Source organism: Salvelinus fontinalis, chromosome 14 (assembly GCF_029448725.1).
Source record: "Salvelinus fontinalis isolate EN_2023a chromosome 14, ASM2944872v1, whole genome shotgun sequence".
Taxonomy (NCBI): Eukaryota; Metazoa; Chordata; class Actinopteri; order Salmoniformes; family Salmonidae; genus Salvelinus; species Salvelinus fontinalis.
In genome coordinates, this window is record NC_074678.1 from 50,034,138 (window position 1) to 50,047,732 (window position 13,595).

The 13,595-nt window shown below is 45.2% G+C and overlaps 1 protein-coding gene across 1 annotated transcript; it reads left to right on the forward strand.

The window, feature by feature from the left end:
* The first annotated feature begins 315 nt into the window (after window positions 1–315).
* On the forward strand, window positions 316–10,808 carry LOC129811069 (thromboxane A2 receptor-like). The gene is made up of 2 exons (XM_055862215.1): window positions 316–1,194; window positions 10,491–10,808. Exons 1-2 carry the CDS (start codon window positions 406–408, stop codon window positions 10,806–10,808), a joined length of 1,107 nt encoding a protein of 368 aa, XP_055718190.1. The 5' UTR covers window positions 316–405.
* The last annotated feature ends 2,787 nt before the right edge of the window (window positions 10,809–13,595 follow it).

Here is a 13,595-nt window from a genome sequence, read left to right on the forward strand (position 1 = left end):
ACATATATAATTATACATTTAAGTCCTTTCTTCTCTCTCTCCCGAACCAAACCCATCCCTCTCCACCACCTAGATGTTTGAAACTAGATGTTTGAAAGCTGTAAGTAGTTTTCGAGGTCAGTCGAGTAATTATTCTAGTTTTGGAATAATTACACTCAGCCACAACAGTTCAGCAACAACATATTATATAGTTTCTGCTGAATGGAAGTGTACACCGTTTATGATTCTGTCCTCTGAGGTAAACCGAAATTTCATAAACTTTGTCTACACATTTCTGACTAAGCCAAAATTCTGTCTTCTCATTTGTCAGGGTGAAGAAGAAAGACAATGGAAATCTTCAAAGTGGACTAGTTCCTCCTTCTCTTCTGAAGTGCATTGGGGATAGCCAAACCTCCTCCAGCCACCATGAACCACTCTAACGAGTCGACCCCACAGTGCTTTTCCATCAACAGTCCCCCCTTCAACTACACCCACACCATTGCTTCCGCCTACTTCTCATCAGTGTTTAGTGCACTGGGCCTCACCTTCAACCTCATCGCCTTCGTGGTCCTCCTGAAGTCCTTCCCACGCACGCAAAGCCGGTCGCGCTCCTCCTTCCTCATCTTCCTCTGCGGCCTGGTGTTTACCGACTTCATGGGCCTCCTGGTCACCGGCTCCATCGTGGTCTCCTTCCACTTCACCCAGTTCAACTGGCGCCGCCTGGACCCGCACTGCCACTTCTGCAACTTCATGGGCATGTCTATGGTCTTCTACGGCCTGTGCCCGTTGCTGCTGGGGGCCACCATGGCCATGGAGCGTTTCGTGGGCATCAATCGGCCGTTCGCCCGCTCGACCAGCATGATGACCAAGTCGCGGGCAGTGTCCATAGTGCTGATGGTATGGGCAGGGGCGGGGTGCATCTCACTGCTGCCCCTGGTTGGCGTGGGGAGCTACCACATGCAGATACCGGGCTCCTGGTGCTTCTTTAAAATTAGCTCCGAGGCAAGCGACATGGCCTTTTGCCTGCTTTTCTCGCTGGTGGGGCTGCTGTCCATCGCCGTGTCCTTCCTGCTCAATACAATAAGCGTGGTGACCCTGGTCAAGGTGTGCTGCAGCCAGGACGCTAGGCAGCGGCGCCGGGACTACGAGGTGGAGATGATGGTGCAGCTCATCTGGATCATGATGATCGCTTCCATCTGCTGGTGCCCCCTGCTGGTAAGTGACACACAATAAAACGTAAATACAGTGCCTTCAGAAAGTATTAATATATCTTGATTTATTCCACATTTTGTTTTGTTACTGCCTGAATTCAAAATGAATAAAATGGTTAATTATTCTCACCCATCTACACACAACACCCCTTAATGACAAAGTGAAAACATGTTTTTAGAAATGTTTGAAAATGTATTGAAAATGAAATACAGATATCTCATTTACATAAGTATTCACACCCCTTTGGCAGCGATTACTTCTTTGAGTACTTCTGGGTAAGTCTCTAAGAGTGTTGCACACCTGGCTTGTTCAATGTTTATTCTTTTAAGAATTCTTCAAGCTCTGTAAGTCGGTTGTTGATCATTGCTGGACAGCCATTTTCAAGTCTTGTTATAGATTTTCAAGCCGACTTAAGTCAAAACTGTAACTACGCCACTCAGGAACATTCAATGTTGTCTTGGTAAACAACTCCAGTGTATATTTGGCCTTGTGTTTTAGGTTATTGTCCTGCTGAAAGGTGAATTTGTCTCCCAGTGTCTGTTGGAAAACAGACTGAATCAGGATTTCCTTTTTGATTTTGCCTCCACTTAACTCTATTATTTCATTTATTTTTTATCCTAGTCCTTATCCTTTATCCTACAAGCATACCGATAACATGATGCAGCCACCACCATGCTTGAAAATATGAAGAGTGATGTGTCATGTTGGATTTGCCCCAAACATAATGGTTTGTATTCAGGACATAGTTAATTTCTTTGCCACGTTTTTTGCAGTTTTACTTTAGTGACTTATTGCAAACAGATGAATGTTTTGAAATATTTTTATTCTGTACATGTGTCCTTCTTTCACTCTGTCATGTAGGTTAATATTGTGGAGTAACTACAATGTTGTTGATCCATCCTAAGTCTTCTCATATCACAGCCATTAAACTCTGTAACTGTTTTAAAGTCACCATTGGCTCATGGTAATATCCCTGAGCGGAATCTTTCCTCTCTGGCAACTGAGTTAGTGTCACATCCTGATCTGTTTCACCTCTCTTTGTGCTTGTCTCCACCCCCCTCCAGGTGTTGCCCATCTTCCCTATTGTATTTATACATGTGTTCTCTGTTTGTCTGTTGCCAGTTCGTTTTTATTTGTCAAGCCTACCAGCAGTTTTCCCTTGCTCCTGTCTGTTTCTAGTTCCAGTTTTCTAGTTTTCCCAGTTTTCACCATTCTGCCTGCCCTGAGCCTGCCTGCTATTTCTGTACCTTGTCACACCACACTGGATTATTGACCTCTGCCTGCCCTGACCCCGAGCCTGCCTGCCGTTCTGTACCTTTTGGACTCTGATCTGGATTACTGACCTCTGCCTGCCATTGACCCTGTCATTCTGCCTGCCCCCTGTTCTAGTAATACACTTTTATTACTTTGACATTGTCTACATCTGGGTCTTCCCTGAAACGTGATAGTGAGGAAGGACGTCTGTATCTTTGTAGTGACTGGGTGTATTGATACACCATCCAAAGTGTCATTAATAACTTCACCATGCTCAAAGGGATATTCAATGTCTGCCTTTTAGGATTTTTACCCATCTACTAATATGTGCCCTTCTTTGTGAGGCATTGGAAAACCTCCCTGGTCTTTGTGGTTGAATCTGTGTTTGACATTTACTGCTCAACTGAGGGACCTTACAGATAATTGTATGTGTAGAGAGATGTGGTAGTCATTTCAAAACCATGTTAAACACTATTATTGCACACAGAGTGAATCCATGCAATTTATGTGACTTGTTAATTAAGCAAATTTGTACTCCTGAACTTATTTAGGCTTGCCATAACAAAGGCATTGAATACTAATTGACTCAAGACATTTCCACTTTTTTATTTGTAATTATTTCTGAAATCATAATTCCACTTTGACTTTATGCAGTATTGTGTGTAGGCCAGTGACAATACATCTCAATTTAATCAATTTTAAATTCAAGCTGTAACACAACAAAATGTGGAAAAAGTCAAGGCGTGTGAATAGTTTCTGACGGCACTGTACAGTATATATGCACGTAGGTCAGGAGAACATGATATCCTCTCAGACACATTTTAATCATCACTCCAGTATTTATACGTGAGAAAGTTTGTAATTTCTACGGTGGAATCCTTAGCTGTGAAACTGCCACGTCCGTTTTCGATATTACTACAACAAAGATGTTACCTTGTGGAGTCTTTACTACGGGATACTTATTTTTTTTTAAAGCTGCGTTAGACAGGATTACCTAGACATACTGACCAGCTCAAATAGACAGAAGCATGCTATATGGCAGACAATCCAAACTCATCTCTCAGCATGTCCAGCCCACTCATTATATCAGCCAATCATGGCTAGCAGGAAGGTTGCAGGCTTTTTCTGTGGCTTAACCAACTAGGCTCGTACTTTAACAATTTTATTTGTATTTACAGATGCCATACAAGTTTGTTATTAAGGCACGGGAAAGTTCACATGTTCGAGAAGACATTTCTGCCCCCCCCAAAAAACATCTTGATTAAAAAAAGGTTTACGTTTAAACGGCTCTCCTGTGAAGTAGTGATCCGCAACATACGCCTAGTTTCCTGAAACGGGTCACATGTTGTCTGTCAAGGGTTATTTTAACTTGTTTTGTTCATGTTGGTCATGGGTCACTAATCACGTGTGTGTATATACGTAGCACAGGTGACCAGGAAGGGTTAGCACAGGTGAGAGGAGAGCATACAGTTCTTACCTTATCACAGGTACAGCTTATAGAATGCATCTCTCTGCACCTTTTCTACAGGAATGTGTTTTGGAGCTATTTATATTTTATATGCGCAATAAATGGGAACTTCACCCAAAAAGAGTAATGTTTGGAAATCAGATTTTTGTTGTGTATTGGACAGCTCTCTCCTGCGCAAGTGGCTTTTCATAGGAAATCGCCACTCCAGCCACCTTCAATCAGATATGTGACCCCTGGGTTTACATCCTGTGCCAGGAGTCAAGACTGAGGCAAAGAAAAAAATAATGTTTATAGCACCCCTGTCTTCACTCACCCCACATTGGTTTGGGCTAGTGGGACTGACCGGACCTCATCTCGAACCTGATCATCCAAATGCCTGAATCATTCATGCCACAATCATAGATGGACTTTTCTTTATTTTTTTGTATTGTTCAATGTTCTTCATCATTAAACTCATTAACTGCACTTGCTTCCTGACTCATCTGCATCTACGTTACAGAATATTGCCTCACAGAATGGAAACAGCAGCCAACCGAGACATCTCCCAGATGGTCGGCAAACAGGGATGCCTACTTCACCAACACCACGATCAGCTGGCGCATCTGGGAATGGAGTTCTTCAACATCTAGATCTTCCCCAAGGGAGTCACCCCCAACGAGCGGAGGATCATCTACCATGAGTTGACCCAGCGAGCCAGCACCCCAGCCCATTCAGCAGTCTGCCCAGGTCAGCGATGCCCGTTTGTCCCTTCCAGACAAATATGACGGGACTCCATCCAAATGCTGTGCCTTCCTCCTCCAGTGCTCCCTTTATTTTGCTCATCAAACGGGAGCCCCCAACACTAAGCGCCTACTCCAACCACGGCAGGAGGACCAGACTGCTGCGGAGTACGCCCTCACCTTTAATACTGTGGCAGCATCCAGCGGATGGAATGAGCTGGTGCTCCGCACCTTGTGAGGAGGTCCAGACGGAGCTGGCATGCCGAGATGACACTCTCTCATTGGACACACTCATCGCGACGGCCATCCGTCTGGATAACCTCCTTCGGGAGCGTCAGCACTCCCATCGCCTATCTCCCTCCTTCGTTGACTGATCTGAGTCAGAGCCTGAACCAATGGAGGTAGGGGCTACACGTATCTCCCGCGGCTGTGCGACGCTGTCGGAGACAACTGGGGCTCTGTCCCTATTGTGGCCAGGAGGGACAGCTTCAACTGTGTCCGCTAAGTTCTAAACCGAGAGTCACTAAAGCAGAGGGACGGTCCAGTGATCATCCGTCTCATGGGGTAGGTCAGGGTGTGAGTATTCATCTTCACTCTCCAACAAACCTTTCTTAGTACCTATTTCAATAGCTGTCTGTCCCTCGTGTTGTTTCCACAGCTCTATTTGACTCCGGAGCCACAGGGAATTTTATTGACCAGGCCCTTGCCTCCTCCCTGAACATCATACCCGCTCTCTTCTCCGTTTCCAATTCAAGCACTGGATAACCAACTACTGGGATCTGGCACAGTCACACACATCACAGCACTACTCACCATCACCGTGGGAGCCCAGCACCAAGAAAGCATCACCTTCCTCATTATCCAGGCACCCGTACACAAAGTCGTCCTGGCTTAACGCCACGATCCCACCATTTCCTGGCCGAGGATGGAGATTACGGCCTGGGTACCCAGATGCCGGAAGACCTGCTTTTCCTTACCTTGTGGTTCACGTAGGTTGAGAATCCTGTGGTTTCCCTCCAGGCCGACATCCCAGAGGTTTACCAGGATCTCTGGGAGGTTGTCTCCAAGACTCACGCCACCTGTCTCACGCCACCTTGTGGCCTGCTGGAGGTCATTTTGCAGGGCTCTGGCAGTGCTCCTCCTGCTCAAAGGCGGAGGTAGCGGTCCTCCTGCTGGGCTGTTGCCCTCCTACGGCCTCCTCCACGTCTCCTGATGTACTGGCCTGTCTCCTGGTAGCGCCTCCATGCTCTGGACACTACGCTGACAGACACAGCAAACCTTCTTGCCTCAGCTCGCATTGATGTGCCATCCTGGATGAGCTGCACTACCTGAGCCACTTGTGTGGGTTGTACACTCCGTCTCATGCTACCACTAGAGTGAGAGCCCCGGCAGCATTCAAAAGTGACCAAAACATCAGCCAGGAAGCATAGGAACTGAGAAGTGGTCTGTGGTCACCACCTGCAGAATCACTCCTTTATTGAGGGTGTCTTGCTAATTGCCTTTAATTTCCACCTTTTGTCTATTCCATTTGCACAACAGCATGTGAAATTTATTGTCAATCAGTGTTGCTTCCTAAGTGGACAGTTTGATTTCACAGAAGTGTGATTCACTTGGAGTTACATTGTGTTGTTTAAGTGTTCCCTTTATTTTTTTGAGCAGTGTAGTATTTTACTGGGTGAACTTCACTTTTACTTGAGTTATTTTCTATTAAGGTATCTTTACTTTTACTCATATGACAATTGGGTACTTTTTCCACCACTGCATCTTCGTGGCCAAAGATGGGGGACTTCTTCTGTGTACTGACTACGGAAGTCTCTTCCCCCTCCCGTTGGTTCTGGCCTCCATTAAACAGCTGCATGGGGCCCAATTGTTTTTACCAAGCTGGACCTGCGGAGTGCTAACAATTTGATCAGCATCTGAGAGGTATAAGGGCACAAGGCGAGACCCAGATGCAGACACGGGAGGCAGATGGTTTGAGTCTTGGTATTTATTCAACAATCCAAACGGGGTAGGCAAGAGAGTGGTTGTGGACAGGCAATGACGCTTTTGGTCCTGGACAGATCACTAGGACAGGATGGCCCCCACTCCAACATCAGAAGCATCAACCTCTACCACAAATTGACGGAACAGATCCGGATGGATGAGGATCCGAACCGATGCTTCAGGTCCACAAAGGCTCTGTCGACAGCTGGAGACCATGTGAACGGTACTTTGGGAGAGGTGAGTGCAGAGAAGGGGGCCGCCAGGTTGCTGTAACCCCGAATGAAACGGCGGTAGAAGTTAACAAAATCCAGGAAACGTTGCAACTGCAACCTGGATGTAGGTTGAAGCCAATCGACCACTGCTTTCATCTTTCCAGGATCCATCTGGACATTTCCCTCAATGATGACATATCCCAGAAAGGGAGTATCTGGCTCACCCATCGTTGATGATTCTCGAGGGAGCTCAGGTGGCTTCGGATCCTCTCGAAAAAACAGCCTTCGGGGACTTGCGGATTCCTTCGCAATTGAGCGAGCTACTGTGGATGAACGAGTGTGACTTAGGCCAGACCTCTTCTCGCTCCTGCGTTCCCTTAGACGTCCATCAATTCTAATGGTGAGGGAATTGAGGTCCACTGGTAATTCCCGAACGTGCGAAATTCAACAGAGTAGTCTGCCACACTACGGGAGTCTTGACGTAATTCAATATGTTTTGGGGCCACCTCTCTCCCGAATATCGGAGAATCGAACACCTTCCTCACCTCTGCCATGAAATCCTCCAGATGACGACAAATGTCGGATTGTTGCTCCCAAACTGCCGTAGCCGAGGAGAGCACCCTTCCCGACATTATCGTTCCGAAGGAAACGAAGATGACTTTAACTCAAAAATAAGAGAGCACTGAGAAAGAAAACTCCGGCAGGTACCATAATCCCCAGAATATCGCTCCGGAGGAGGTAAGCGGGGTTCTCGGGGAGCCGGGGTAGGCTGTACAAACTCACCACTAATAGGGAAAAAGTTACTGGGTGGTTGATGGTTCTCAGAGGTGGCAGGCTGCCTATGAACTAACTCCTTGATTTGCTCCATAATAGCCTTAAACCCTTAGTCGTGGCGTTCCGTCAGGGAACGAAGCCCTTCCAAAAGGTCCTGTAGTAACTCTTCATGCCTCCCAATGGTGGCTCCCTGCATGGAGACAGCGTGGTGGAGCTGGTCCAAGTCTGCTGGGTCTGTCAAGGCCAGTTCGTACTATAAGGGCACAAGGCGAGACCAGCACGGTATCTGAGCACTACGAGTACTTGGTGATGCTTTATGGTTTAACCAATGCTCCATCGGTGTTCCAGGCATTTGTGAACGAGGTGTTTTGGGGCATGCTTGGGCACCATGCCTCCTGGAGAACCATCTGTATGTGAAAGAGGAGAAGTGCCAGTTCCATCAGGTCGCCATATCCTTCTTGGCATATCGGATCAGCCCGCAATGAGTTGTTATGGAGGAAAGGAAGGTAGATGTGGTCAGGTCATGGCAAGTCCCAACCACCATAAAGGGACTACAACGGTTTTTGGGGTTTGCCAACTTTTACCGCCGCTTCATCAGGAACTTCAGCTCCATCGCTTCTCCTCTCACCTCTCTCCTCAGAGGTGGTCCTCAAAAGTTGGCGTGGAATCCTGCAGCTGATGAGACCTTCCGCCTGCCGAAGGGGCATTTCACCTCCGCCCCATTGCTGAAACACCCAGACCCTACACTGCCCTTCATGGTGGAGGTGAACGCCTCAGAAGTGGGCGTGGGGGCCGTCCTGTCACAACATCAAGGTAATCCACAAAAACTGGATCCACAAGCATACTACTCTAAAAAACTGTCCCCTGCAGAGAAAAACTATGGCGTCGGTGATCGGGAGCTCCTGGCGGTAAAGTTTTCATTAGAGGAGTGGCGACACTGGCTGGAGAGCGCCACAGACCCGTTTCTCATCCTCACCGACCATCGGAACTTGGAGTTCCGAGACGGCTGAACACACGCTAAGCAAGGTGGGACCTTTTTTTTTACTAGATTCAACTTCTAGGCTGAGTTGCAAAGAAAAAGCCATATCTCAGACTGGCCAATAAAAATTAAAGATTAAGGTGGGAAAAAGAACACAGACACTGGACAGAGGAACTCTGCCTAGAAGGCCAGCATCCCGGAATCGCCTCTTCACTTTTGCTGTTGAGACTGGTGTTTTGCGGGTACTATTTAATGAAGCTGCCAGTTGAGGACTTGTGAGGCGTCTGTTTCTCAAACTAGACACTCTAATGTACTTGTCCTCTTGCTCAGTTGTGCACCGGGGCCTCCCACTTCCCTTTCTACTCTGGTTAGAGACAGTTTGCGCTGTTGTGTGAAGGGAGTAGTACACAGCGTTGTACCAGATCTTCAGTTTCTTGGCAATTTCTCGCATGGAATAGCCTTAATTTCTCAGAACAAGACTGATGAGTTTCAGAAGAAAGTCTTTGTTTCTGGCCATTTTGAGCCTGTAATCGAACCCACAAATGCTGATGCTCCAGATACTCAACAAGTTTAAAGAAGGCCATTTGTATTGCTTCTTTAATCAGGACAACAGTTTTCAGCTGTGCTAACATAATTGCAAAAGGGTTTTCTAATGATCAATTAGCCTTTTAAAATGATAAACTTGAATTAGCTAACACAACATGCCATTGGAACACAGGAGTGATGGTTGCTGATAATGGGCCTCTGTGGCCTCCATAGGCCTCCTATGTAGATATGCCATTAAAAATCAGCTATAATAGTCATTTGCAACATTAACAATGTCTACACTGTATTTCTGATCAATTTGATGTTATTTTAATGGACAAAAAATGTGCTTTTCTTTCAAAAACAAGGACATTTCTAAGTGACCCCAAACTTTTGAAACATAGTGTATATATTTTATTAAAAATGATGTGCTCTTGTGCCCCCTATGGGCATGACTCCTCCGACCCCATTGACTCACTGGCTGCTAGCTGCAGTTCTGAGACACTAAATCACTGTGGGTCTGTTAGTATTTTTGACATACAGATGTAGGATTTTTAATTGTATCACTCTTTTGTTGCTAAAAAAAATGCAAACTTGTAGTGTTTTCAAGTTTTAAAAAGGCTTCTAAAGTTTGATTTCCATTTGAAAATGACAGACTTGATTTGCGAAAAATTTATCAACCCATACAAAACAATATCCATTATTTGTAATACACATAATTCCCATTTTCTGTTGCTGCAGGATTATTTTCCTGCTGTAGCAAACTGGCTCAAATTAAGAACCTACATCTGTGTTAGATGCATGTGGAAAATGCAAATTATTTGCTGAACACATGCCTGAGGAGTAGAGCTTGTTAGCATATCTAGCTGCTCCCAAAAGAGTGTTGCTGCCCTGGTGCTAATGGGACTAGCAATAAGGCTAGAGGCATGCCTATATGGGAGAATGATTGCTCTGTGGATGCTTGGGCCAGTACCTCAGAGGCCCAGCCCAAATTAGCCCAGCAATGTACTCCCTGGGTGGACCGAGTCCTGGTCTCAGACATCTGTTTGTGAATGTATGTGTGTTTGTGTGAAGGCCCAAGCTGCTGCACTTGTGTGTTCAAACTACTGATGACAACTCTCGCTCTTCCTCTCACTTCCTCTGTCCCTCTATCTGTTGTTTTTATTTTCCCCCCTTTCTCATTGTCTGTCTGTAAATGGTTTGTCTTTCCTTCTCTCTCCTTACTCTGTCCTTTTCTCTCTATGTATCTCCATATCCATCTCTCATCCTTTTCCATCTTTCTCTCTGTCCTTCTATGTCTTATTACTTTATTTGTCTTTGTCTCTCTACCTCTCTCTCCTCCACCCATCTCTCCTCTCCTCCCTCCTTCCCCTTACACTCCACAGGTGTTTATTACAAAGACTGTGTTTTCGGGGAGCCCACTCCGGATCCACTACCTGCTGCTCTTCATTCGCTTCGCCACCTGGAACCAAATCCTGGACCCCTGGGTGTACATCCTGTTTCGCCGCGCTGTCCTCAAGCGCCTCTACCCCCGCTGGGACTGGTCCCAGGGCTCCATCAGGACTCTGTACCCCTCCTTCGTTGGTACCGTCTGCCGGCTCACCCGTGCCTCCGTGGGCAGCGACCCGCTAGGGGGCGTGTCGGTCAAAGAGGAAGGCAAACCCCAGTCATTTAACATGAAGGCTCCACCTTCACCGCCTTGACTGGTGTTCATCCTCGTCGGTGAAGTTGTTATTTCAGAATCAAAAATACCTTTATTTTACTTGGTGATATGGTGCTGTTAGTGATAGACAACATTTAGAAACAGAATACAGACAACGGAGTTTAAAAATAGTTGACATACACTACCGGTCAAAAGTTTTTGAACACCTACTCATTCAAGGGGTTTTCTTTATTTGTACAATTTTCCACATTGTAGAATAATAGTGAAGACATCAAAACTATGAAATAACACATATGGAATCATGTAGTAACCAAAACAGTGTTAAACAAATCAAAATATATTTTATATTTGAGATTCTTCAACGGCTGATTTTTAATGTAATATCTACATAGGCGTACAGAGGCCCTTGATGACAGCTTTGCACACTTGGCATTCTCTCAACCAGCTTCTACTGGAATGCTTTTCCAACAGTCTTGAAGGAGTTCCCTCATATGCTGAGCACTTGTTGGCTGCTTTTCCTTCACTCTGCGGTCCAACTCATCCCAAACCCTCAAACCCTCTGGGGGATTGTGGAGACCAGGTCATCTGATGCAGCACTCTCCTTGGTAAAATAGTCCTTACACAGCCTGGAGGTGTGTTGGGTCAGTATTCTGTTGAAAAACAAATGATAGTCCCACTAAGCCCAAACCAGATGGGATGGCATATCGCTGCAGAATGCTGTGGTAGCCATGCTGGTTAAGTGTGCCTTGAATTCTAAATAAATCAGTGTCACCAGCAAAGCACCCCCACACCATAACACCTCCTCCATGCTTTAAGCTGGGAAATACACATGCGGAGATCATCTGTTCACCCACATCGCTTCTCACAAAGACACAAATTTGGACTCCAGACCAAAAGACAAATGTCCACCGGTCTAATGTCCATTGCTTGTGTTTCTTGGCCCAAGCAAGTCTCTTATTATTGGTGTCCTTTAGGTGTGGTTTCTTTGCAACAATTTCACCATGAAGGACTGATTCACACAGTCTCCTCTGAACAGTTGATGTTGAGATGTGTCTGTTACTAGAAGACATATATTTATATGTGCATATTCTTATTCCATCCCTTTGGATTGTGTGTATTAGGTAGTTGTTGTGGAATTGTTAGATATTACTGCACTGTCGGAACTAGAAGCACAAGCATTTCGCTACACTCGCATTAACATCTGCTAACCATGTGTATGTGACCAATAAAATTTAATTTGAACTATGTGAAGCATTTATTTGAACTTATCCGCTGTAGCAGAAGTAACTCTAAGTCTTCCATTCCTGTGGCGGTCCTCGTGAGAGCCAGTTTCATCATAGCACTTGATGGTCTTTGTGACTGCACTTGAAGAAACTTGAAAAGTTCATGACATTTTCCGTATTGACTGAATTAAATGTCTTAAAGTAATTTATTTGTGCTTATTTGAGCTGTTTTTTCCATAATATGGACTTGGTCTTTTACCAAATAGGGCTATATTCTATATACCCCTCCCTACCTTGTGACCTCACAAATTATTGGCTCAAACGCATTAAGAATGAAAGAAATTACACAAATTAACTTTTAACATGGCACACCTATAATTGAAATGCATTCCAGGTGACGGCCTCATGAAGCTGGTTGAGAGAATGCCAAGAATGTGCAAAGCTGTCGTCAAGGCAAAGGGTGGCATTTGAAGAATCTTTGTTTAACACTTTTTTTTTGGTTACTACATGATTCCAAATGTGTTATTTCATTGTTTTAATATCTTCACTATTATTCTACGATGTAGGAAATTGTAAAAAATTAAGAAAAACCCTTGAATGAGTAGGTGTTCTAAAACTTTGGGCCGGTAGTGTACATTATATACAACTAGGCAGAGTGAGCATAGAGATAAGAGAATGAGCATATATACAAATGTACAGTATCAGTATGGCTACAGTGCATTCGGAAAGTATTTATGCCCCTTGACTTTTTCCACATTTTGTTACGTTACAGCCTTATTCTAAAATGGCTTAAATAAAACTTTTTCCTCAGAAATCTTCACATAATACCCCATCATGACAAAGCGAAAACAGGTTTTTAGAAATGATTGTAAATTTATTACAAATAAAAAATAGAAATACCTTATTTACAAAAGTATTCAGACCCTTTGCTATGAGACTCGAAATTGAGTTCAGGTGCATCCTGTTTCCATTGATTACCCTTGATGTATCTACAACTTGGAGTCAACCTGTGTGAAATTCAATTGGTTGGACATGATTTGGAAAGGCACACACCTGTGTATATAAGATCCCACAGTTGACAGTGTATGTCAAAGCAAAAACCAAGCCATGAGGTCAAAGGAATTGTCTCTAGAGCTCTGAGACAGGATTGTGTTGAGACAGATCTGGGGAAAGATACAAAACATTTCTGCAGCATTGAAGGTCCCCAAGAACATTGTGGCCTCCATCATTCTTAAATGGAAGAAGTTTGGAACCACCAAGACTCTTTCTGGAGCTGGCCGCCCAGCCAAACTGAGCAATCGGGGGAGAAGGGCCTTAGTCAGGGAGGTGCCCAAGAACCTGATGGTCACTCTGACAGAGCTCTAGGGTTCCTCTGTGGACATGAGAGAACCTTCCAGAACGACAACCTTCTCTGCAGCACTCCACCAATCAGGCCTTTGTGGTAGAGTGGCCAGACGGAAGCCACTCCTCAGTAAAAGGCACATGACAGCCCGCTTGGAGTTTGCCAAAAGGCACCTTCAGACTCTCTGGTCTGATGAAACCAAGATTGCACTATTTGGCCTGAATGCCAAGCGTCACGTCTGGACAGCCAGGACAACACAGTA

What these genes read in the sequence shown, in the direction of transcription:
- LOC129811069 (XM_055862215.1), top strand. Translation starts at nt 406, where the DNA reads ATGAACCACTCTAACGAGTCGACCCCACAGTGCTTTTCCATCAACAGT. An exon ending in TCTGCTGGTGCCCCCTGCTG is followed by an intron (nt 1,195 to 10,490) that starts GTAAGTGACACA and finishes TACACTCCACAG; the next exon opens with GTGTTTATTACAAAGACTGT.